The sequence below is a fragment of the Thamnophis sirtalis genome, unplaced genomic scaffold, assembly GCF_051295495.1.
Source record: "Thamnophis sirtalis isolate CommonGarterSnake01/CBP01778 unplaced genomic scaffold, rThaSir2_p1.2 scaffold_6, whole genome shotgun sequence".
NCBI classification, from domain to species: Eukaryota; Metazoa; Chordata; class Lepidosauria; order Squamata; family Natricidae; genus Thamnophis; species Thamnophis sirtalis.
Window position 1 is genome coordinate 121,006,428 of NW_028261386.1, and position 27,439 is coordinate 121,033,866.

The following is a 27,439-nucleotide window of genomic DNA, read 5'->3' on the forward strand; positions in this document are numbered from 1 at the left end:
CGGTACGGTAATGTGTCTGCCGGAGTTACTACCTATTTAGCCGAACCAGACCGAATAGGTAGGAACCCACCTCTGGAGTAAACCCTACAATAGGCTAAACATTATTGAAAGAAACAACAAGCAATGCAAGAAAATAAACTTTGGAAACCAATCTGCTGTGTTATTACTCCACCTGTTTTACTCTTTGTCCACCCCAAAAAAAAAAAGAAAGCAGTTAAGTGAGGCTTTCCAGATGCAAATGTTTGCCCAGACTTGAATGAAATGTATGTTGTTCTCACAGAACGTCACAATAAACATTGGCTCTTCTATTGAGTATAGGCACCAAAAACCAACTAATTTTTATTTTAATATACAAACATAGTAGAGGACCCAGGAGTTTTCCATACCAGCAGCCAAGAACCATTAACCCCTAGGACTGTGATGGCAAACTTATGGCATACGTGCCACAGGTGGCAAGCGGAGCCATTTGTCAGGCATGCGAGGCGTTGCCCTGTCAGCTGCCAGCATGCTTTGGCCTTCTTTTGATGCCATTTTTCGCCCTCCAGAGAGCTAAAACATTCCAGCCCTAGGAGCAAACCGGAAGTGACTTCCGGTTTGCTTGTAAGGTAGTTTTTTGCCCTCTGGAGCCTTCAAGAAAGCCTCCTGAAGGCCCTTGAAGGCTCCGGAAGATGAAAAATGGCCCTACAGACAAACCATGACTTCCAGTTTGCTCTAGGATTGTTTTTTCCCCTCCAGAGCCTTTAGGGAAGCCTCCTGAAGGCCCCTGAAGGCTCCGTAGGGCTAAAACCAGCCCTACGAGGAAACCAGATGTCTATTCCCAAACTTCCGGTTTGCCCATAGGGCCAGTTTTTCACGCTCCGGAAGCTTCAGGGAAGCTCCTGAAGCCTCTGGAGGGCCTCCAGGGGGGCAGGGGGAGACTGTTTTCCCCCTCCCCAAGCTCCTATAAAGCCTCTGGAGCCTGGGGAGGGGGAAAAAAGCACACCAATATGGGGGGAGGGCTGATCGTGCATGCATGTACACTGGGGTCATGCGCATAGCATTATGGGTGTGGCACGCCTGCACACGACCCTCCTGAGCTCCCCCCACTTTTGGCACACGAGCCAAACAAGGTTCAGCATCACTGTCCTAGGAGTACTTGATCCTGCTTTTGATTGTAGATGCCTTGATAGACACTTATGACTCAGCAATATATTGTCTCTATATATTTGTTCCATCTGCAAAATACTGAAGCAAAAAAGCCCTTATTCACCATGGAATGCTGAATTAGAATAGACTCCATGACTCCCAAAAAATTATTTTTAAAGTTTTGAAACTGCTTGTGATTCTAGTATGCCAAAAGAGCTGAGGGAAAGTTTACAAGTGGATTTCTAAATGCTAAATACATATGTTGCATTTCCTTATCCTGTTATGAGATCTGCTTTCTCTGAAGCCCTAGTTCCAGGCAGACAACTTATGAAGTACATCAAAATGCTGTGCTTAAGGACAGCAGGATATGGTTTCAGGTTTGTTTTCATCTTTGTTATGAATCAGATAGATTTTAGCAATTTTACCAAACAGCCCATTTTACTTTTTCCTCTATTTTTGCCCCACATATTCCACACCTGTGCTTAAAAACTCTTCCTGGTTTCCAAGCCTGGCGATACTTCTACTTAGGCACCTAAATAGTTTTATTTTTTTTAAAAAAAGACTACCAAAATCTTTTTGGTTTTTTTAATTTGTTGAAAATCTTGATTTTGCATATCCGTATTGCCAAATCTCCCTCATCATCAGAACAGGACCACAACTATTAAGGTAAAGATTCCCCTCACATGTTTATGCTAGTCATTCCCGACTCTAGGGGGAGGTACTCATCTCCGTTTCAAAGCCAAAGAGCCAGCACTACCCGGAGATTTATTTATTTATTTATTAAATCAATTTATAGGCCACCCAATCCCGGAGGACTCCATGGTTTTGTGGCCAGCATGACTAAACGACAAAGGCGCACGGAATGCTGTTACCTTCCCACCAAAGGTGGTTCCTATTTTTCTACTTGCATTTCTACATGCTTTCAAACTGCTAGGTTGGCAGAAGCTGGGACAAGTAATGAGAGCTCACTCCGTTACGCGGCACTGGGGATTCGAACCGCTGAACTGCTGACCTTTCTGATCAACAAGCTCAGCGTCTTAACCACTGAGCCACCTATTATTTGAATGTGAAACCAAAAACAGATCATGTCTGTTTTATCTAATCCCTCTTCCGGTACAAGATTTGATCCCTGGATCTATTTTCTTCCCGTAATTTGGGGGGGGGGGGAGGGAAGTCTTTTTTCTATGATGTGGCATTTTGGCAGGACTGTTTTATTTCCTAACAGGTTCACCTCAGCAGTCCATTGAAATGCTTTTCAGAAGAAGAAATGCCCCTTTAGTGTATCCAAAAGTTATACTCATCTATTCGAAGTTCACCTGTCTGATATCCCTGGCAAATATTGCAGTGATTTAAAAAGCCATATAGCACATATAGGTTGCTGGTTCAAAACCTGGAAGGCCATTATTTTAATTCTTACTTTCTTTTCCACAACCAGCTACTTTTTCCTAGCTGGTTGACGCTCTGAAATATATATGTGTGTGTGCAAGGTCCCACCATTTCATTGTTTTTCCAGATAATTGAGGCAAAACCGTTTCCCACAGTGTGAACCCCTTTTACCTTAAGAAACTGGAAAAACAGTGAAATGTAAGCTGCACTTACTTTAAAAAAGAAAAAAAGCCCAAAGGCTTTCAGCCACCTGGGGAAATCGAGCTAGGAGAGGAATAGAAAATAGTAATTTCTAGAAATGGTTTCAAGCCAGCAACTTCTGATGTCTTATGCAAAACGTCTACCTGATGTGGTGTTTTAGTACTAAGCAAAGGTCTAGAAGTTATTAATGTACAAAGCATCTCATAAGAAAAGGTTTTTAAAAATAAAGGCGGTGTTGTCACTGCATGTATGTGCTATACGTTCTGTCTTCCAATAGAAAAACTATTTTCTTGTATGTAACACAGTTGCACTGTGGAGCTTAGTTGTTTGCTTGTAGACATTTCATTACCCAACTAGGTAACAGTGTCAGTGCCAGTGGGGTTTGCTCCCTATTTATATACAGTAGCTTGCCTTGACAATGTCAGTGGAGGTATGGTTTTCTCCTTGATTGTTCATTGAAAAGGGTATTGTTTTCTGCTTGATTGTTTGTCTGGTGTTAATCCCTGCTTCTCTAAGTATTGACTGCTGGAGAGGATGTATTCCACTCTTTTTCTTTCCCTCTTAGTTTTTTTTTAATTATCCCTTTTGAGTGGGTATAAATGTGATTAATCTCTATATGTCTATTGATGGCTGGTTTGTCCTAAATGTCAAGCTTCCAGGAATTCCCTAGCATTTTTGGATTTAGCTTGCTCTGGGATGCTCACAGCTTCTCAGTTGAAACTATAGTTGACTCTGTCCATGTGTTGTGAGAATATGGAGGTTTTGGTGTATCTTATGATTGCTAGTTGGTGTTCATGGTTGCACTTTATTAGTCTTCTGCTTGCCTGCCTACATAGTGACTGTTGCAGTTTTTACATTGTACAGATAGTCCTCAACCTATGACCAGTCACTTAATGATCATTTGAAATTACTACAGACTTCCCCAGAGTGATTTACGAACTGTTTTCAAAGTTACGACAGCTACACATACACCCATGGTGATATGATTGCATTTTGGGTGCTTGAGAACTGGCTCACTTTTACAGCCACTTGCAGCATTCCATAGTCACGTGATCATGAGATAGATAGATAGATGATAGATAGATAGATAGATAGATAGATAGATAGATAGATAGATAGATAGATAGATAGATAGATAGATAGATAGTAGCTGGCTGGCTGGCTGGCTGGCTGGCTGGCTGGCTGGCTGGCTGGCTGGCTGGCTGGCTGGCTGGCTGGCTGGCTGGCTGGCTGGCTGGCTGGCTGGCTGGCTGGCTGGCTGGATGGCTGGCTGGCTGGCTGGCTGGCTGGCTGGCTGGCTGGCTGGCTGGCTGGCTGGCTGGCTGGCTGGCTGGCTGGCTGGCTGGCTGGCTGGATGGATGGATGGATGGATGGATGGATGGATGGATGGATGGATGGATGGATGATAGGTTTAGCAGATTTTTTTAAATTATTTTTTCCCTTCTACAACACCTTACAGTCATTACATCAACATTGTTATGTCATCATACCTGTACATGTATATAATATTTAGCTTCTATATTTACACACTTTTATACACAGTTCTATATATATTTATACATATTGTTTTTTGGCTTAATTAATTTTATTCTTGTTTTGCAGCCATTTATACCAATTGTTCCAAATTTCATAATAATCCGACTCTTCTTTATCTTTTAATTTCAGTGTTAAGTTGTCCATCTCTGCACAATTCAAAGTTTTTTTAATCACTAATTCGTCCGAGGGGGGTATTATTTTGTTTCCAGCATTGGGCAAATGCTATTCTAGCTGTAGTTAGCAGATGTGTTAATATGTACTTAATTTTCTTTGTATATTTCCCTTTGATTATTCCTAGTAGAAAGATTTTGAGTTTGTATTTTATCTGTTCTCCTGTAATTTCTTGCATCCATTTCCAAATTTTTGTCCAATATCTTCAGTCAGGACTGAATATCTTGTGAGCAGTTGTCAAAATGTCTCAGTTCCAGAATTGTTTTTCTTAAATTGATTTGAAATTAAGCTGCCATGATTACAGGACAGGCGAGCCTAAATGACATATGCAAATGTCCCTCATATACTTTTTTTCACATTGCTTGAGGCTTGTAATGAAATTTAGGATGGGGTACAGAAACTAAGGTGATGAATTATCTAATTTTGAAAGACAACTTTTAATATATTGTTGAAGGGGCCTTTTCTTTCCCTTTTCTTTGTTGGCTAAAGTTCAATCCAGTTATTTCCAGATTGTCAAGATGAAGCCTCTTTCCCTTTTTATTTTCTTTCAATCTATCTAATATGAAGTGACACAATAATTAGTGTTTATGGCGTGGCTAAGAGCTTAATTTTATAGAAGAAAAAACACTGATGTAAGTTTGCAAAGCTCAACTAAATATTTAGCTCTTGATTTTCGTGATGTGCTACGGTAATTCCCTGATATATTGTACTTGATCTTTAAAAAATAATTTCTTTTCCCTTGATGAACCCATTTTTCCCCCAATACTTTTGTAATCTATAGTCAGAAATCAGCAATCAAGTTGTACACATACTGTTGGCTTCTTAGAATAATAATTTGTGCTTTAGAAAGCTTTACAAATATATTTCACCATTTCTTTTTCTTTTTAATCCTGGTTAGCTGTAAAATAAGCATATATGAAGAGATGACAGATAGATAGATAGATAGATAGATAGATAGATAGATAGATAGATGGATGGATGGATGGATGGATGGATGGATGGATGGATGGATGGATGGATGGATGGATGGATGACGGATGGACGGATGGATGCCAGAGGAAATAGCCATATTATTCCAGAGGAACCTTGACATTCAAAATTAATATTATAATTCTGTCAAACCTAAATGAATAGCATTTACAACATAAGTACTTAACTGTTCTTTTATTATCTTCACAAAGCTGGAAAGATTTTTTTTCAATTCAATGGAATATAAAACCTCCAGTATTTCTAGTCTTAGTTTAAGGAAAATAAATAAATTACAGTGTCCTGTAAAGTTATGTCAGGCATAGAATCTAGACTTGACAAATTTATTCACACTCATTTAATGCTGTCTACGTTTTGACAAATCCTGCATTTTCTGCAAGAGTAATTTTTACCCCATTGTCTCTAGATTTTATTATTTCATAAGACTATTTTTTTACCACTTGTAAACTCCCCCCAGCTCTCTTGGCATATTAGAATCACAAGCAGTTTCAAATCTTTTTTTTAAAAAATGGAGTTACAAACTCAATTCCAGTGGAATGTTTATAAACTAATTCATCCCATACCAACAAATTAAGGATACATTTCTGCAATGTTCATATTGGAGACTATCTCTCATTATTTCCATTATTTCATGCAACTGGACATTTTCACTCTCTTCTTTCCCCATCCCCCAACCTTTCCATTTCTGTCACTTTAGCAGACAGGAAACAAGACCAGATCAGCTAATTCTATTGTGAAGCTACCTTAACAGAATCTTGCAAGTTTGAAAGTATAATTTCCCACTTCCACCATTACATCCTAATAACTTAGGGTAGGAGGGTCCATCCTTTGTCTCTTGCTCCACCCACTATGTGACTGAGGACTATGTTCCCTGTTATCTGACCGTTCCTTGGAAAAAAATTATTCATCTGGTCTCCCAAGGTCATTCCCACCTAGCATTATAGTCTCACTCCTTCTCTACATTGCCATATTGTAATACTTAGCTCTATACTTCTTTACTGATGCATTTTCTTGCCTACTCTCAATGGTTCCAGGTATTTACAGTGAATATCTTTGGTGTTATTTCCACAAGACACCTCAATTCCTTCAGTTTTCACTATTTTCCCCCTGTTATCATGAGGATGCCACATTTCCAGACAATCTCTATTATAATATCTTGGCGGTCTATATAGACCATGGGTTGTGAACCTGGTCCCTACTGCCCACTAGTGGGCATTTCAGGATTCCAGGTGGGAGGTAGGGACTTCGGAGGTTAAAACCTCCTTTTGAGCGAGTGGGCAGGCACGAGCGCACACATCAATAAACTAACATGTGTGTGCACACAAACAAGCAACCACATGGGAAGAGAAAGGGGAGGAGTGGAAACTGATATCAGGGACAGGCAGATAAGTTTTGTTATCTTATAAAATAAAGTGGAGCAGAGCAGTTGCAAAATAGGAGAAAGAAAAGTTATAGGCAGGAGAGAATTGTTTTTGGCTAATAATAATAAGTGGGCTAACTAGCTCAGCCTTACTTTTGTACATTGCCCTAAGGAAGGTAAACAAAAAAAGGAGATAAAAAGGAAAAGATAAAAAAAATTAACAAAAAAGGGAAGAAAAATAGAGAAAAGGGGATAAAATAAAGGAGGAGAGTAAGCAGTGTTTAGTCTGGCTCATAAATTAAGTCTTGTTATCTTATAAAATAAAAGAAAGAAATAAGTAAAGGAAGAAGAAGGAGAAAATAAAAAAGGGAAAAAGAGATCCTTGATATAGTGAAATACTATAAGAAAGGTAAAGAAGAAGAAGGCAGGAAAAGGATTTTTTTTTTATGTTGACACTTAATAAAAATTGGCACCTAATACAGCATTGTTTTTGGTGTTTGTAATAAAAGGGAAAAGAGGAGGGGAAAAAAGCACTGTGTGGAGTGCAGATCAAAACGTAAGAGTAAAAGTAGTTGTTAAATTGTGAAACAAATTTAGAACCCATGTCTGAAAAAAAGAAATATGCTCATGTTCCGCACTTGCGCAAAAACTGGGCGGAAATTTTTCCATCAAGAAAGATCCATTAGTGGGCGGTAGGTAGAAAAAGGTTGACTATCTGTCAGCACCTCTTCATTGGGTAATTAGGAAAGAAGACCACGAGACTCCATAGGTAGAAATCAAGTGTACTTTTACTAATTATAAATGATTAAAGGCGTAGCGAAGCGAAGACTGATTATTTAGGCGCGAAAGCGATTGATATATAGAATAACCCATTCCCCACCCCTTGGCATCACAGTTACAGTCCAATCATAATTCTCCTAAGTGTCAGGTGTGAGATAACTTCAAAAGTCATCACTAAGATGGAATGTCGGTGCCGTTAGTCTTGGCGGAAACCTCCTACGCATGCGTAGTCCAACAGGCAGCAGAGCTCCAGAATCTTCCTCCAGCACAATTAGTAAACCCCTCCCAAATACCATGCCCTCCCTCCCTGTTTCATGGCAGCTGAAGCAGCAGCAAAGCAGAGGCTGACACTATCACTGATATAGACAGTGTTGAGCAGTGATTTTATTTCAGATCATAGTTTTCCATACAGCTGAGACTTATTCGGTATTGTTGCCTGAGGAATCAGTGCAATAACAATAATAGTGGTGAGCATGAGTCTCCTTGAAATATTCCTCTTTTGAGGTTAACTTCTTCCAGTCTATTGCCACTGACCAGCAACTGTGTCTTCCATTATTATTGTTAACTTATTATTATTACAATAGCTCTTATTGGCCGATAATAATTATGCATTGAATTTCATTGATGTGTTTTTGTGTCTTTCCTCTTACAGAAACCCCTAATGAAATTAATCACAATGATGCCAAACATCTGGCAGAGGATTCAGGCTCTGAAAAGTCAGAAAACTTGGCAAAGAGGTCTAAAGTATCAACTATTCGGAGGATATTTGATATGCCCAAGCATCGAACTAAGAGATCCTCTTTTATCTCAACGGGAGTGAAGGTCTGCCCTCAAGAATCAGTGAAGCAAATTTTAGCAAGCCACCAAGCTTACTATAGGCTAAGAGGTAAGATTAAACCTCTATTATTTCCTATCATCTTTTATTTATCCTGTATCCATATCCATGCAACATTTATTTGCTAGGTCTTGCTAGAAATGAATTTAACAGTGGCTCTTCAGACAGTGGGTGGTCTTTGGCAAATCAGTGCAAAGTCTACTAATCAAGCTAAGAGGCCTATTTTATTTTATTTTTTATTACGTTTTGATCTTCATATCCAGAAATCTTAGGAAGAAATGACTTGCAGGGCTGCCTATTTCTGCATAATCTTCTTTGTGCTTTTAGATCTTCAGCGTAGTCCCCTTGGCAGATTCCACTATAGCATTTAACAGCACAGCTAATTTGGCTTTCTTCTGTATAGATCCCACATTATGGAGCAGGGTGTGTTATGCTGGGTCCCTGCTTGCTATTGTTTAGAAGAGGACACAGAATGCATCTTTTAATTCAGAGCTTTTTATTTAGATGGAGGCTTTTTGTTGGGGTTTTTAACACAACTTTTATTATAAAATATTAGTATACGGAGAAGAGGCAATGGGCAAGTGGGAAAGGGAAGGGATGGGATGGGATGGGATGGGAAGGGATGGGAAGGGAAGGAAAGGGAAGGGAAGGAAAGGTTTCAGGCCCAATTATGATACAGAAACAGTTGCACTTGTGGATGAACTATGCCGAGAGTAGTGCATTCATCCTTGTTCTTCTTGTCCTCTCAACTATGGCATCCTTTTGGGCTGGCTGTGGAGCCTGGACCTGGTCTTGCACTTGTTTGACTCCTTTCTCCAAGGCCAGTCCCAATTGCTGTTGATAATTGGAAGTAAGAAAACCAAGTGGCTTTGGGTGAAGGGAGCGGTTCACCGACAAATGCGCGCTTGACAAAAACGCACTGATGAAACCGCGGCGAGAAAACCGTGAGGTCGAAATTGTGCTGACAAATGTGCACAGAAGCGCGCCGACAACAGCACGCCAACAAAAGCGCTCCTTCAACAAACAACTAATAACAACCTAATAACCCTAACCCCAATCCACTTTGCTGGGAAGCCCCTTCGGCATTTAGTCATGCCAGCCACATGACCATGGAGACATCTTCAGACAGCGCTGGCTCTTCAGCTTAGAAACAGAGATGAGTACCACTCCCTAGAGCTGGAAATGACTAGTGCATAGTGCGGGAAAATCTTTACCTTACAGCTGTGATGGCAAATCTATGGCGCATGTGCCAGAGGTGGCACGCAGAGCCCTCTCTGTGGGCATGCGCACCAGGCACCTGGTCTTCGGGCTTCCAGGGCTCCGTCGTGCGCATGAATGCCAGCCAGCTGATCTTTACACATGCTGGAGCCCTGTAAACCCAAAGACCAGGTGGCCAGGGCGCATACCCACTGAAAGAACTCTGCATGCACATATGCCATAGGTTCGCCATCACAGTCCTGTTTCTGAAATACCAGAGCTTACACTATTGTGACTCAGGAAACAGGACTACCAGCTGCAAAATGGGACACAGTTATACTGGCAAAGGATACACGGTTGGAAAATCTGAAGGACCACCTCGTCTTCTGGTTTCCCGCACTCCAGAGCACGCAGTTGGGCACTTGGTGCTGAAAAGCTTCACCGTCACTGCCTTATAGTATAGATCCAATCTCTCAATGGTGGGATTCAAATAATTTACCAACCAGTTCTCTGCCCTAATGACAAGCTGGGTAGGCAACACTCGGTGGTCATGTGGGCGTGGCCAAGTCAATGTCACTCAGGTCGATGGGCACTTCGCCTTAGGTGTTACAATGGTAATGAGGGTTAACTGGAGAGGCAGTTTCTGTATGCAGGGCAATAAAGATTAGGCTAGAAAACACCAGAATGTTTCCTTCCTGCCTTCCTTACAGGATTAACCCTGTAAAGTGGGAAAAAACAAAAGGAGATTTCTTCCAACAACTGGTTCTCCGAACTGCTTAGAAATTTACCAACTGGTTCCTCCAACTAGGTGCGAACTGGCTGAATCCCACCACTGCAATCTCTGTACAGTAGCCTATTAAAATTCAGGGGTTTATTGTCAAGGGCTGACAATCCAAGCTTAAGCCAGTAGAATCCACTAAACATTACTTTCAACTCAAAGCAGGCAGAAACCACATGCACATCAGTGAACAATGGGGTCCTCTCTTCCTGCCCTCCCTATACAGAGGGCGGCCCATACTTAGAAAGTGGCAATCTGACATTAAAAATACACCCGTACGCTAGACCAGCCTTTCTCAGCTGGGTTTCTTTGCGTTTTTCGTTTTTAGCTTGATATACTGTGAGGTGTTAAAGAGCTGAGGTGGCGCAGTGGTTAAATGCAGCACTGCAAGCTACTTCAACTGACTGCAGTTGTGCAGTTCGGCTGTTCAAATCTCACCGGCTCAGGGTTGACTCAGCCTTCCATCCTTCCGAGGTGGGTAAAATGAGGACCCGGATTGTTGTTGGGGGCAATATGCTGACTCTGTAAACCGCTTAGAGAGGGATGAAAGCCCTATGAAGCGGTATATAAGTCTAACTGCTATTGCTATTGCTATTAAACTGTAGATATAAACATTGTTATGCAGGAGTTTATTGAGACCTGAACACTATTTCAAGAGTTACTCCAGGATAAAAAGTGGTTGTGGAAATCTGGGAATTGAAGTCTAATGGTTGCCAAGTTTGAAACAAACACGTATCGAGATGCTGATATAGAACATTATTTTAGCTGTTGCCCACCCTTTGGGGTTACATGAAAAAGTGATTATTATTTTTAAATGAAGCTTTCCAAACCTAAGTTTTGGAATATGCTTGAGTTAACTGCAACTCATTTCTTGGACTACAATGCACTGTAATATAATACTGCACTCCAGCTAAGTTGCACTCAGCAGTCAGTTTGTTATAATGCTTGTCTATGAATTCTATGGTATTCATTATTTAACAACCTCCTTTAATTCAGCCACAGTAATCTACTATCAGTTACTTGGTTAATTTAATTAAATTACTCATTTTATGAATGTATTTAAAATAAACATGAGGCAGCCTTCGATACTGAAGTAATTCAATCATTATAAAGCAAAACACGCGGCCATAAAACAACAATAATCACAAGATAAAAATGACACCAATTCTGCAGAATTAGCAAAACAAATCGCATAAAGCCGCATTAAAAACATTGGTCTTGATGAGGTTTTTTTCCCCCCCACAGAAAGCACAGAGAATTCAAACCAATTGCAGCTCCATTAGCAGGATATTAAAATAATTTGGGAAGAATATGGACAGAGCTCCTTTCCTGCCTGCTTCACAAGCGGTCCTGTAAATGGCCTTTCCTACAAGACTCGGCAATTAGAATGAAAAAGAGAGTCCTTTTCTGACAGGCAGCCCTTCAACTGCTAGCCATCAGCATATGAATATGAATTGGTTGTGATAAGATACAGCAAGCAAGCAGTAGCCTCAGTACAGTGGTGGGTTCTGGATCCCGTTGCAACTGGTATGGTGCAACGGGGACCCGGTGTCCACCACATGAACATGAGCAGCATACACGTGCATGCACCCAGCACGCACATGCATCCTTACCTCTTGCAACGCTTTGTGACATTTCCACGACACCTCGGCGGAGTGTCACACAGGTGCTGTATGCTCCATGCGTGGAAGCACCGAAGAGCTCAAATACAGGTCAGGAGGGCAGGCGGGTGGGTCCTCTGGAGCACCATACCGGAACGGTACGCTTCATGACATCTCCGCAACACCTCCGCAAAGCATCGCACAGGTGCAGTAGCCTCAATACAGTGGTGAGTTCTGGATCCCGTTGAAACCCGTATGGTGCAACGGGGCACAGCGTCCACCACATGAACGTGTGCAGCACATGCATGCATGCATCCAGCTCGCACATGCATCCTTACCTCTTGCAACACTTCGTGACATCTCCGCGACACCTCCGCGGAGCGTCGCACAGGTGCAGTAGATTCAGTAGAGTGGTGGGTTCTGGATCCCATTGGCACCCGTATGGTGCAACGGGGCCCAGCGTCCACCACATGAACATGAGCAGCACACGCGTGCACGCACCCAGCACGCACATGCATCCTTACCTCATGCAACACTTTGTGACATCTCCACAACACCTCCACGAGCGTTGCACAGGTGCTGTATGCTCCATGCGTGGAAACACTGAAGAGCTCAAATACAGGTCAGGAGGGCGGGCAGGTGGGCCCTCTGGAGCACCATACCGGAACGGTACCTGGTGTTCTGGGCAGGCACCGGTACGCCCATACTGGGGCGTACCGCTGGCAACCCACCACTGCCTCGGTAGGAGATTTTGCATAAAAGAACACATCAATAATGTTCCTCAGTATTAAACTGTGATGTCATCAAAGCACCACTATCCAGTGTCAGCTAAGACAGATTGAAGAACAGTTGTTCAACATTGTTGTAGCGGTATGTTCTTGCTAGGGCCACATAGCCTGCCTTGGATACCCAGGGATTGTAGTTTCAACCTCCTATTCTTTCCTAGAGCCCTCATGACCTCGGTCCATGATGCTGAACCTATGCCATGCATGCCAGCGGTGGCACGCAGCGCCCTCTCTGTGAGCTGTCGCCTCAGTTCAGCTCTGCTGCACATGTGTGCATGCCTCCCGACATCCAGCTAGTCTTTGGGTCTCTGCTGTGCATGCATGAGAAGCAAGGCATGTGGGGGCACATGCATGGGGGTGCATGGGGGGGCTGCACGTACATTGCATTTTGGGGGTTCAGGGGCACATGCATGCATTCGTGTGCACACTTACGTGCTTTGGGCACTCGGTCAGGAAAAGGCTAACCATCACTGACCTAGATCCTGAAAATCAATATCCTCTGGATGTTGTGGAATCACATCCTTTTCATATTTAAAGCATAGAACCTGTTTCTCTCAAGGATGGGGCCTCTTTCATTGCTGCCTCTGTATCTTACATAATAGGGATTCTGCCCCACTCAGAAAATTCATACAGAAAGTTCTTTTGCTATGAGTCCTGTCAAGTTTTGTACTGATTTATATTTAAAAGGTCATCTCGGTTCCCTTGGAGATTTTAGCTTGTTCCCTTAATACGGGAACTTATTACTCCAAGGTTTTTAATGGCATTAATGTCTCCTCTTTGCAAAGGCCAGTAAGCACCCAGCTTACTATGACAGTAAGGACATAACACCTGACGGTCACTCTCTGTGACGTAACTGAGTTGGAGAGAGCCATGTGGTGGAAATGTGCCTGCACCATCAAGCCTAGAGACCAGACATTATACATCTTCGGGGGTTGTTTTGTGTGTGCACCTTGTTAGAACAGATCTCATGGTGGTTGATTTGATAGGGAAACTACTGAGCTTTTGAAGCTGTTTTTAATTTCCTCTTTCAACCCTGGAGGGCCTAGATTATCCTACTGCGGATAATATTCAAGAGACAAGAGACAGTCCTTCTAGGGCAGTGATGGCAAACCTTTTTGGTACCAAGTGCCCAAACAGGAATGTATTCATGTGAGTGCATGCATGCACATGTGCTTCAGAGTGCTGGAAACCGAAAGACCAGCTGGCTGGTGCACATGTGTGCGCCGGCCACCTGATCTTCAGGTTTCCGTCACATGCATCAGTGGTGGGTTCTGGATCCACATGGCCCAGCATCCACTACATGAACGTGTGCAGAGCACCCACGCACACACACAGTGAGCGCATGCGTGCTTACCTCTTGCGACACCTCCGTGATGCTGCAGCTGCTCAGCAGAGCATCGCGCAGGCACCATGCACGCTGTGCACGTGCCTGGAAGCACCAAAGAGCTCAAATACAGGTAAGGAGGGTGGGTGGGTGGGCGGGCCCTCCGGAGCACCATACCGGAACAGTACCCTGTGCTCCATGCAGGCACCGGTATGCCCATACCGGGGCATACCACCTGAAACCCACCACTGGCATGCATGCACACCAGACAGCTGATCTTTACAGGCACCAGAGCGCCAGAAACATAAAGACCAGGTGATCTTCAAGTTTCTGGTGCTCCAGCATAAGACCAGCTGGCGATGGCACGCATGCCCACAGAGAACTGCCATAGGTTCACCATCATGGTTCTAGGATGTTCTTTTCAATGAGTGGCTTTGCCAAAACGTAAGAAGCTCTTCAAAATTATGAAAAGAAAAAGAGGAAACTTTGTTTCTATTGGGTACAGTGGTGGGTTTCAAAAATTGTTGGAACCTACTCTGTGGGTGTGGCCTCCTTTGTGGGAGTGGCTTGCCACCCATGTGACTGGATGGGAGTGGCTTGCTGCCCATGTGACCGGATGGGAGTGGCTTGCCACCCATGTGACCGGATATGAAATTATGAATTAGTACTTAGGTCGGTCCAAGTAGCTATTCAGAAGTTAGTGGTTAGAAGCAATCTTAAAGCAAGATATGGAATTAAAACCAGAAATATTTTGTTGGCTATTTGAAAGGGAGTATAATATATATTTAATTTTACACATGTTAGCAGCTGCTGGAATTGTGTTTACACAACAGTGGAAAAACAGAGATATGTAAATGAATAAATATTAAAATGTGCAGGAATAAATAAATTGACAATTAAAATCAAGAAGGCTTTGAATACTTTTTCACGTGGGATTGGTTTTAGCAATTGCCAACTAACGGAAACAGAAATTAGAAATCCAAAAGTATGAAAGAAAACACCAATTATGTAAGGAAAGGTCCCTAAAATGCATAAGGAAATATTACTAGATCATTATTAATGTGTAGATAACTGCGGGACATTACATACCCACCAGTGGTGGGTTTAAAAAAATTTGGAACCTCTTCTGTAGGTGTGGCCTGCTTTCCGGGTCCACTGGTGGAACCTCTTCTAACCGGTTCGGTAGATTTGACGAACCGGTTCTACCAAATAGGTGCGAACTGGTAGGAACCCACCTCTGATTGGGTAGCATGGTTTCCCCAGCATTACATCCTATTTCAGATTATCCAGCTGCTCTGTGCTTTTTACCTATCAGTATGACAAGAGGAGAGGTGTATATTTCTTAGGCCTGCTGATTGGTTTTGCGTAAATTATTCTGAGATTAAGTCAATATCTTATTAAGGAGGAAGCTTTTCCCCCACCTTCACTATCCATGTCAGTGGTGAGTCAGGGAAAAATCTTGCCAGCAATGATGTCCCGTTTGTCTTTGAAAGTAGGCCAGGTCAAGAAACAGACACTCCAGGAATACCACTCCATTGCTGTAGTGTACAGGTGTCAAACCCGCTGTGTCACATTGCCATCAGGTGACATATTGCAACATTTTTTTCCATTTGCAAAACTGAGGTGGGCATGGTCTGTGCATGACGCATCTGGCCTGCGGTTTGACACCCCTGGTGTAGAGTAAAACTATAGAACAGTGGTAGGATTCAAATTTTTTTTACTACTGGTTCTGTGGGCGTGGCTTGTTGGGCGTGGCAGAAGGATACGGCAAAATCCTCATTCCCTCCCTACCTCACTAACCTGCTTTCCAGCTCCGTTCTCCTATTCAGGGCAAGAAAAGAAGATTGGTTAGGAGGCAGGGAGGCAGCGGGGGCGGGGCCAGCCTATTTGCCGGTTCTCCGAACTACTCAAAATTTCTGCTATCGGTTCTCCAGAACCTGTCAGACCTGGCAGAATATCACCTCTGGTATAGACTCATGAAAGTATATCAGAATTTCTCTCTGCCCCATCTTATACCAGACAAGATCAAAGTGAAGTTATACTGAGTTTCTTTCTTAGGACTAAAAATTGACATTGCCTTAATGTTTCATGCCTTCTTTCCCCAAGGTCATCTCTCCACGGTAGTCATTCTAGTCTTATCAGATAAATGTGTCCTAAAGTAATTATTCAATGGGTTCTCAATCGTATGCAACACATCATGGTTTCATCACACCATTATTTCTCTGAACTTATCCTACATTTCTCATTGTTCTGTTTATAACTCTCAAATCTCACTCAAAACTCTAGCGATACTAACCTTACCACTGAAATATTCATGGTACATTTTCCCTTGGGTCATGATGTACTATAACTAGGTCTGTTAGATTGGCAATCTTTTCAGGCACTTTCTCTTCCCAATTGTGTCTACTCATATCATCAGATTAGGCAGGAGGGCCCACTTATGGGTCATATCTATTAATAAGTTCCATCAGACCGGATTTAGGAGATGAGCTTTTTCTGCTGCAGCACCCATCTTTGGAAGAGCCGAGGTGGCGCAGTGGTTAAATGCAGCACTGCAGGCTACTGCTAGATCAGCAGTTCAGCGGTTCAAATCTCACCGGCTCAGGGTTGACTCAGCCTTCCATCCTTCCGAGGTGGGTAAAATGAGAACCCAGATTGTTGGGGGCAATATGCTGACTCTCTGTAAACTGCTTAGAGAGGGCTGAAAGCCCTATGAAGCGGTATATAAGTCTACTGCTATTAATATCATCCCTGCTGAAGTGGGACTGTCCCAAACCCTATTAGCCTTCCAGAGATCTCCCAAAAATGTGTGCCCTTTTTTCCCCAGCAGTCCCGGAGAACCCTTAGAAATAAGGAGCCTGCAAAGTGGCTTTATTAAATATAAGGGCTTTTATTTGGTTTTATTTTATTTTTTAAAAACCCTTCTCCTGTGCTTTATTATATGTATGTATTAATGGTTTTAATGGTTATTTAAGAATCCTTGTTTATTGTTTCATTTTTAACTTATGCCATCCTCTGAGCGTCATTCTGAGTTGGGGCTATATAAATGAATGGATGGATGGATGGATGGATGGATAAATAAATAAATAAATAAATAAATAAATAAATAAATAAATAAATAAATAATTAATAGATGATGGATGGATGGATGGATGGATAGATGTATGATTGGATGGAGGGATGATTGGATGGAGGGATGATTGGATGGAGGGATGCTTGGAGGGAGGGAGAGGGAGAGATAGAGATAGATAGATAGATAGATAGATAGATAGATAGATAGATAGATAGATAGATGATAGATAGATAGATGATAGATAGATAGATAGATAGATGATAGATAGATAGATGATAGATAGATAGATAGATGATTGATAGATAGATAGATAGATAGATAGATAGATAGATAGATAGATAGATAGATAGATATGGATGGATGGATAGATGTATGATTGGATGGAGGGATGGTTGGATGGAGGGATGATTGGATGGAGGGATGCTTGGAGGGAGGGAGAGGGAGAGGGAGAGGGAGAGGGAGAGGGAGAGATAGAGATAGATAGATAGATAGATAGATAGATAGATAGATAGATAGATAGATAGATAGATATGGATGTATGTATGTATGTATGTATGTATGGATGGATGGATGGATGTATGTATGGATGGATGGATGGATGGATGGATGATTGGATGGTGGGATGATTGCAGGGAGGGATGATTGGAGGGAGGGAGGGAGGGATAGAGAGAGAGAGAGAGAGAGAGAAATAGAGAGAGAGGTAAAAAGAAAGAGATAGAGATAGCCATAGACATAAACATAGAGATACAGGATAGGGGAGAAGGTCTGGATCTTTATCACCCTTGCAGCAGCTTGTTATTGATTGCGGCTTTGATTCTTAATCAATATTGTCTGCACAGTTTACTAATGGTAAGCATGGAAGATCAGAGTCCTCTCTGTTCCTTAGGAAGTTTTTCTGACTATACTGTGCTCCTCTTATTTGGAAGGAAAGTAGGACTAGTCTTCAGTCTGGTTCAGGGTAGATCATTTTGGATACCTGTGCACCCTTAACCCTTTTGGGAAAAAAATCCCAGGGATGTTCAAACTTGACAGCTTTAAGACTTTAAGGTTTACATAGGACTCTTAGAGGCGGGCGGGATGATTGCTGAGCCAGCCAATCAGTGAGCGGTGGGTGGGGCAAGCGTGGTGCGGACGGGCAGGGGGAGGGAGCTGGAACCGGTTCTAAACAGCACGTTAGATTTGTGGAACCTCTTCTATAGAAGAGGTTAGAACTGGCAGGAACCCACCCCTGCTGTACTCCCACTCTTGCCCAGATGGGTAAAGATTGGTAGACATAAGTGTGTTCCAAGTTTGCCAGAGTTCCTGGCCAAATAAAAACATTATAAGCGGACTATAACGATAAGGTTGTTGTTGATGAGAAAAAATATAGTCTTTGCTATCCACCAAGCAAAAGTCAGAAGGGCCAGGAAGCTCTTCTAACCATTCAGAATGGTTGGCCAAAAGGTGTTGAGCTTTATCCTAGGGCTTGGGGCAATTGACATGGAAATAGCAATAGCAATAGCAATAGCAGTTAGACTTATATACCACTTCATAGGGCTTTCAGCCCTCTCTAAGTGGTTTACAGAGTCAGTATATTGCCCCCAACAATCCGGGTCCTCATTTTACCCACCTCGGAAGGATGGAAGGCTGAGTCAACCTTGAGCCGGTAAGATTTGAACAGCCGAACTGCAGAACTGCAGTCAGCTGAAGTAGCCTGCAGTGCTGCATTTAACCACTGCGCCACCTCGGCTTTCGGAAAGTGGGAACATGGATCAGCATCCAAAGTTTGACAAGCCATGTTTATTTGAAGTTGTGGAAGAGGATGAGAGGGGTTAAGAATCTAAAAAGGCCTTTTCCCCTCTTGTTTGTCCCTTCTCTCTCTGTAAGATTTTCAATCTGGTTTGATCATAATTGATAAGATTCTATGTATCAAGGATAAATGAAAGACAAATCAGATATTTACAAAGCAAGAAAAACTAAAGGTAACAAGAAAAAGAGATATTTTTTTGGGGGGTGGAATTAATGGAGCAATGAAAGGAATTGCAAAGTGAGATTTATTTATCTTTTTGCCTCGGGTAGTTTAAGAAAAAAAGTCAGGCATTATTTTTAAAAATGGGTTTTATGTTTCCTTGTTTAGAATGCGCCGTTTTTAACCATCTGGCACTATTTTTCCCCTGCTGTGCCCTCATTTGCCTCCATTTTGAGACTCTTGGAAATTCATTTTAACGCGCATTAATTAGGAAGCCAGAGATTCGGTTACTTTTTCGCTAGAAGGATGATACTGTTGTAGCCCTTCTCCAGACTTCGTTCCAGCCACAATGTTTTACCATAGCTAGATCCCTACTTAGTGAATCTCGTTAACAGTCTTTACACAACACACATTATAAAGGGATAAGGCTTTGATCTCATGCCTCTGGACGCCATCTTGACCTTTCCCCCCCCACACACACACACCTCTCCCCCACAGTTACCCTTGTGCAGTAATTAATAAAACAACACTCCAAGGAAGATTGGCTTACATACAAATATTCTAGAGATCACTGATTCAATACTAGAAGCTGGTAGTTTGGAAGAAATGGAGCAGAGGTACTCCAGGGCTGTTATTCTGACTTTGTGTGACTGAGTAGGCATCATTTCACTGGGATTCTCTGTCTGGTCAACAGTATTAAGTATCTAGTGGGGGTGCAGATAAGTGTTGTGATTCAGCATAAGTTTGCTGTGAGTTGAGTCGGGATGCAAGATTAACAATGCAGCTGGGGCTCGTTAGTGGCGTCTTCTGGTGATAAAAGGACGGATGGTGCCACGCCCTGGTTGCAGGAGTCAACGTTCATTCATTCGTTCATCATTCATCGGTCATGGTTTGTTTGTGAGAGACACTTGGAGAAGTGATTTGCTTTCTGTAACCCTGATTCAAGGAGACACTTGGAGAAGTGAATTGTTTTGTAAGAGTTTTATTTTGTATTTTGTTATCCTCTTGTCAGAGACTTGATTTATGTTTATTTTTGGGCTCGCAGCCAGTCTCAGCTGAGAACTGATAAAGTTCTTCCCTTTTCCATTTGTCTGCCTATCGTCTGTTAACGAGCAGAGAAGGGGGGACAGAACAGATAACTAACAATCTGAACTGGTCTCTCCACATGTCATCCTGGTGTGAAAACCAGCGTCTGCATTTCCTGCATTGGATGAGGAGAGCCCATCTTTCTCCTTCTGTCCTGGCCACTTTTCACAGAGGAACGATTGAAAGCATTTTAACACACTGTATCACTGTTTGGCTTGGCAGCCGTCCTTCAGATAGAAAGTCCCTTCAGAGAGTGGTAAGGACAGCTGAGATTATAGAAAGCTCACTTCCCATTATTCAGGATACTACTTATAAGCGCTATGTGTTTAGAGCTCGATGCATTGTTAGAGTCCCCACACACCCACTTTACGGTCTGTTTCTCTTGCTCCCCTCTGGGAGGAAGTTTCAAAGTATTTCTAGCAGGACTTCCAGATTCTGTAACAGGTTTGTTCCCTATGTCATTCATCTGGCAAATTCACAAGATTTATTTTTCTCACCATGTACATGTATGCATCCGAACTAGACTGTGTTGTTTCTCTGTGTCATACAATATATGTGGGTATACGCATAATTTTGCATTTATTTATTTATTTTGTCATGCTTATGTAGTATAGATTGGAGATGGTGACCCTTTGAGAGCTGTAGGAAATGAAATTTCATTTCAATATATGCCGATTCAAAGTGACAATAAAGTTATTCTAAGTCTAAGTCTTAACCAGGAGCTCTGGTGGCGCAATGGCTAGAATGCTATATTGCAGACCAGCTCTGCCGACTGCCAGAAGTTCAAGCCTGACCAGCTCAAGGTTGATTCAGCCTTTCATCCTATCCTTCTGAGGTTGGTAAAATGAGGACCCAGATTGTTAGGGACAATATGCTGGTATTGGTAAACTGTTCAGAGTGTGTAGTAAAGCACTAAGGAGCAGTATGTAAGCCTAAGTGCTATTGCTATTAGCTTGCTTCCTTGAGTTTCTGTAAACTCATGCTGGCATCACCAGCATCTAGCCACTCTGTCTTCTGTCAGCTTTTAAAAAAAAATTGTTTCGGACATAGATGCATCCCAAACATTAAAGTCTTAGCTTCATTACACAAGCCTGGGTTTTAAATGTGTTAGTGCTAAGCAATTTATTCCTTTCATCAATGGACACCTAGGGTAATTTTAACATCTCCTAATAAGAGAATGCCATAAAAAAAGATTGTGAGAATGCTTACAAGATCTAAGCCACCCTAGGAAGGCCAAAAGCATTTGATTGGAGGCACTATGAATATAATACTAATTTAGCGTTTTACAATTTTATTTTGTTCAATCTCCTTTGCCGATGTGTTTTTTTGTCTCGGTTCATCTCCAGCATACATATCATCTGTAAGAGGTCTGCTCTCCTTTTCAACCAATTCAAGCTGGTTTCTGCGATACAAGCAAAATGTATGGCTTTTATTTGTTAGGGACAGATTAATGGGCTTCTGTGGCCTGACTCACACACTTTCAGTTTCGAGCAGCAGGCTCCCAAATATTTGTGTGCATGTTAGCCCTTCTTGCTGTGTTTGTTGTGTTAATTGCATAAGACTACTAACAAGAGTCTGCGGAAGAAACTGTCAGGCCTCTTCCTTACAGGCATGAGATTTTAGCCTGCTGTGTGCTGGTTCATAAACCTTTTCCCAGCCTTATTAGCTTTGTGCATTTGCATCTTCTTGGTACTATTTACCCAAATGAGAAGGCAGAAGCCAGCAGCTGCCCAGAGCCATAAGGGATATTATGCCCCATCATAGCTACTGCCTTGGTATTCTGTTTAGTTATTCATCCCCAGGAAAGATCAGTTAAACTTTCAACCAATTAGTGCAAATAGACACAAGGGGGAAGCTGTTTTCATGGGGATTCTGCTTAAATGAAAGCAGACTTTCTGTGGAAATTCACTGAGAGAAATAAAAGAGAAACCATGCATGGAACTAAGAATGGGCTCTTTTTACATAACCTTTCTATTCACAGTTGATGCTAGGCCACACTTTATAAATTATACCTTGTTGAACAATATGGAAACAAAGCACAAACAGTCTTATGGAGGAGCAAAATATGTATGACTTGTCCATTTCTAGTTTGTTTGTTTTTCCCCTCCCTTTTTAAAGCTCACCAATACAGCACATTAGCCAGAGATTTACAAATCAACCTTATCCACTGATCCAGTGGTGGGTTTCAAAAATTGTTCGAACCTACTTTGTGGGTGTGGTCTCCTTTGTGGGAGTGGCTTGCCGCCCATGTGACCTGATGGGAGTGGCTTGCCATCCATGTGACCGGACACTTGTTAGAACCACCTTAAATTACCTCACACACAGCACTGGCATGCATAAGAATATGATGTAAACTTGTTTTTTAAAAGGCATCTTTGGTTTGCATTAAAACAACTTCAACACACGCAATGTTCTGATTGCACCACAAACGCAGTAGTCATCCTTACCTTTCACAGAGGCACTGAGTTTTATAAATAGGAGCATGATAGTGTAGAATAATCCTATCCAAGGACCAGTGGTGGGTTTCAAAAAATTTTGGAACCTCTTCTGTAGGTGTGGCCTGCTTTCCTGGTCCACTGGTGGAACCTCTTCTAACCGGTTCAGTGGATTTGACGAACCGGTTCTACTGAATAGGTGCGAACTGGTAGGAACCCACCTTTCCAGTGATCATACTATGCAACAAATGCAATCAGTATGGCAATAACAAAGGATTGTTTCTAATAGCAGTTTTCTGCCCTACAGCAAATAGTAGTTGCCTTGTCAATTTTTCTGTATGTCAGATTAAGGGAACAATAGTTAATTTGGGTGGGTTTTTTATCCCCCCCCCTTGGTATAGTGTTTAAGGCACCAAGTTGGAAACTCACCAGGTGAGTTATAGACCTGCCTTAGGCACAAAATCAGCTGGATGATCTTAGGCCAGTCCTTCTATCTGAACCCATTTCTGAAACCTTGGCAAGAAAACTGCAGGGATTAGTCTAGGCTAGAGGCCTCCAATTTTGGCAACTTTAAGACCCCAGAATTCTCTTCTGACAGTGAAGCAAAAGCAACCGTGTCGTTTTCACAAGGTTCTCCTTTGGAGCTCCTTCCAACCTCTTTCCTCTGTGTTTGCCAACACGATTCTCAACCAAAGGTTAGGAAACCCTGCTGGGTTGTTCAGAGTGTGGGCTGAAATCAGTCTGCCTGGAGCATGGAGTAATGGTGGTGCAGTGGTCAGAATGCAGTACTGCAAGCCACTTCTGCTGATCACCGGCTGCCAGCAGTTTGGGAATTCCGGTCTAACCAGCTCAAAGTTGACTCAGCCTTCCATTCTTCCAAAGCCAGTAAAATGAGGACTCCGATTGTTGGGGCAACATGCTGACTCTGTAAACTTAGAGAAGGCTGCAAAGCAATGTAAAGCAGCATATAAGTCTAAGTGCTATTGCTAAGTGCTGTCTTCAAGGTTGACCATCAGCATCTCCCAGGAAAAATAGCTCTAGCACATGCTGCAGGCGGTTCCACCACAATATCGCGAAGCCCTTTTCCGCGGAGACATAAGTGCGGAGGGCAAATCCGCGCCGTCCAAATCGCTAAAGCAAATGCGACCTTACCGCGCTGGCATAAGGGCGGAGGGCAAATCCGCGCCTTCCGAAGCACTAACCCTAAACCTAACCCTAAACCTAACCCTAAACCTAACCCTAAACCTAACTCTAAACCTAACCCTAAACCTAACCCTAAACCTGACCCTAACCCTAACCCTAAACCTAACCCTAAACCTAACCCTAAACCTGACCCTAAACCTAACCCTAAACCTAACCCTAAACCTAACCCTAAACCTAACCCTAAACCTAACCCTAAACCTAACCCTAACCCTAAACCTAAACCTAACCCTAACCCTAAACCTAAACCTAACCCTAACCCTAAACCTAACCCTAACCCTAAACCTAATCCTAACCCTTACCTTAATTTAAATCGGCTTTCTGCCGCTGCGCTGTTTTAAAGCGCCCTTCTGTCGCTGCGCTGTTGTCGCAGCGGTGATGACGCGCGGTGATGATGTCGCGGCTTTAGCGACGCGGTTTTATCGCCGCTATTTTGACGAGCGTGGTTTTGTCGTGCCACGGCTGCAGGCAATTTAGCGTTGTGGCCTGTCAGTCGCTGGCCCCTCCCACAGCCAAATCAGAGGAGGAGGAGGTGTGGGAGTCAGCATCAAGGTAACCTGAGATCTCTGAGGGGGAAGAAGAAACTGAGTTGTCAGAGATAGAGACAGAGAGCCCCCAGATGGAGAGTCAACAGCCCACAGTTCCAGAGGTGACTGATGAGGAAGAGAAGGAACATCTCAGTCCCGTGCCTGACATGCCAATGTGCAGAAGGCAGAGGAGAGGAGAGCAGCTGGAAACTATGGGCTGGTCCTCGGGATGGAAGAGCCACCACTGCTAGCTAAGCTCCATCCTAGCTCTGAGGATAAAAGGCAGAGGGGGGGGGAGATGAATAGGTGTGGGAGACAACTATTCATCTCCCTGTTGGTCAGCCACTGATAGTCCATATTTATGGATCCTGTCTGGAACAGTATTGGAATTCTTTCTTGGAATCTGTGGCACTGAGAATCGGTTGCAGCTTTGGAGAGTGTGTGTCTCAACTGCTGGAAAAAAAATGAGTGCACTTTCCAGGAATTTCATTACAAATGTGGCAGTGGTGAGTTCCGGATCCCATTCCAACTGGTACAGTTGGAACGGGCCTGGATTTGTCCACATAGACATGTGCCTGTGCGCAGTGCACACATGCGTCTTGCCGTCCAGGGACACCCCTGCTAGCCTCCGCAACAGCATCACACAGGCGCTGTATGTGCCATGTGCATGCATGGAAGCGCCAAAGACTTTAAAGACAAGGAAGGAGCGTGGGTGGGCAGGTGGGCCCTCTGGAGCACTGGAGCAGAGCGGTACCTGGTAGTCCGGGCAGGCTCCAGTACGCCCGTACTGGGGCATACCGCCTGCAACCCACCACTGGAATGTGGTGAAAGAGAGACTCCTGGTGGATTGGAGCTATTTCAGTGGGAAAGGGAACAAGCTTCAATTTCCACAGGCATAGAGACTTTGTTAGCCTGCTTTGTGTGTGTGTGAGAGAGAGAGACTCTGCCAGGATTGCTGGCACTTGTAATAAAGGGAATGTTAGTAAAAAAAAAAAAATAGCATGCTTGTCATGTTTGGGTGACATGTTAGAGGCCATTGAATCTGAACCACTTTGGCCAGTGCTGAGGCCTTTTATAATAGAGTAATAGATTTGGAAGGGACCTTAGAGGTCCTCTAGTCCAACCCCTGCTTAGGCAGGAAACCCTACACTACTTCAGACAAATGATTATCCAACATCTACTTTACAACTTCCAGTGTTGGAGCATTCACAACTTCTGGAGGCAAGTTATTCCACTGATCAATTGTTCAGGAAATTTCTCCTCAGTTCTAAGCTGCTTCTCTCCTTGATTTGTTTCCATCCATTGCTTCTGCCCTCAGGTTCCTTGGAGAATAGCTTGATTCCCTCTTTTTTTGTGGCAACCCCTGAGATATTGGAACACTGCTATCATGTCTCCCCTAGTCCTTCTTTTCATTAAACTAGACCTACCCAGTTCCAGCTACTGTCCTTCATATGTTTTAGTCTCCAGTCCCCTAATCATCTTTGTTGCGCTTCTCTGCACTCTTTCCAGAGTCTGCACATCTTTTTTTATATCATGGCGACAAAAACTGGATGCAGTATTCCAAGTGTGGCCTTACCAAGGGATTATAAAGTGGTATTAACACTTCACGTGATCTTGATTCTATCCCTCCGTTTATGTAGCCTAGAACTGTGTTGGCTTTTTTGGCACTGCTGGCTCATATTTAAATGGTTGTCCACTAGGACTCCAAGATCCCTTTCACAGTTACTACTATTGAGCAAGGTACCACCTATACTGTACCTGTGCATTTCGTTTTTGTTGCCTAAATGTAGAACCTTACTCTTTTCACCATTGAATTTCATTTTGTTAGATAGAGCCCAATCCTGGCACAAAACACTTTAAGGACAACTGGATTGCTGCGTTATTGAAACAAATACAGGTGGCTTCTTTCCTTCAGCCAAGTAAATCCTGCTATCTCTGCAATGCAAACAACTCCACTGAAGGAAATCCCTTTGCATGTATCTATGATAAGTCTTGTTACCTGGGACAATAATGAATTATTTGTTGTGAATGAAAGCAAAAAAAAAAAAAAGATCCTGCTAATTATTCAATGCTCCATCAATATGAAAATAAAGTTGCTTTTCTTTCTTATAATGAAATAAAGCAAAGAATGATCATTCTTAAGATAAATATCGAAGGGAACAACTTGCATGACTGTGATCAAATCTGGCAAAAGACTTTCTGTAAAGCGCTTGTGTTCTTACTGTGTCCCCTTCAGTTTGCCAGGAAGCAGTATGGGAAGCTTTCCAGATCTTTTTGGATCGGATTCCCGGTACAACCGAATACCAGAACTGGGTGACAGCTTGTCAGAGAGAAACTTTCTATATATTTGACATTGGCAAAAATTTTAGTAATTCCCAAGAGCACCTGGAGATAATTCAAAGGGTAAGACTTAAAATCTGTTTTTAACTATGTAGAAGTTTCTATATATAGTAGCAATGCATAAAAATATTAAAAGAGCAAGAAAATAAGGACTTGAACTAATAATTGAATCATGCCTGACATGATAATAGATTGTTATCTCCCAATTGTTGGTTAATTAGCTCCCAAATAATCCTCTTCTTTCTCTTACATTTTTTTTTGCAGCGAGTAAAGCATAGAACATTCCAGGATAGGTACGTATTCAAAACAGAAGACTTCACATGTGTATATGTGTGTGAAAGTAAATATGTGCTTAGTCAATATGTTGAAATCTATTCGATGACAGTCAAGAAGGATGAAGAAAAATATAATTGCCTCTCATTCCTGAGTACTGTTCTTGACTGTCAACATATCAGGATCATTCATAAAGAATTTACAATCCTATCCAGTTTGCAAAAAAAATCTGAAGTCATCAATCTCATATCTGATCAATCTATGCAAAATTTTGCCCAAAATTGTCTATCAAGTTTTAAGATGCAAGCACTTAAAAAATTTGTACTAGCATGGCTGAACCCATAAGACGAACGGCTGGAAGTCGTAAACCTCTTGTCCCCCAAACCCCCTGAGGTCCACATCCTTATCGCTGTCTCCTTTCTTGAGTTTGAGTTTGAGTTTATTGGTCTTGTATGCCGCCCACTCCCGAAGAACTCTGGGCGGCTTACAAT

At 42.6% G+C, this 27,439-nt stretch overlaps 1 protein-coding gene across 1 annotated transcript in view; it reads left to right on the forward strand.

Moving 5' to 3' along the window:
• Window positions 1–3,163: 3,163 nt before the first annotated feature.
• The window catches only part of IMPG1 (interphotoreceptor matrix proteoglycan 1), a gene marked incomplete at its 5' end in the record, with an annotated part of 87,897 nt that continues 63,621 nt past the window's right edge, over window positions 3,164–27,439 (forward strand). Inside the window, 4 exons of the mRNA XM_087719041.1 lie at window positions 3,164–3,227; window positions 8,199–8,432; window positions 26,572–26,738; window positions 26,940–26,968. Coding sequence (XP_087575167.1) covers window positions 3,164–3,227; window positions 8,199–8,432; window positions 26,572–26,738; window positions 26,940–26,968 — 494 coding nt within the window. The remainder of the gene's footprint in view (window positions 3,228–8,198; window positions 8,433–26,571; window positions 26,739–26,939; window positions 26,969–27,439) is intronic.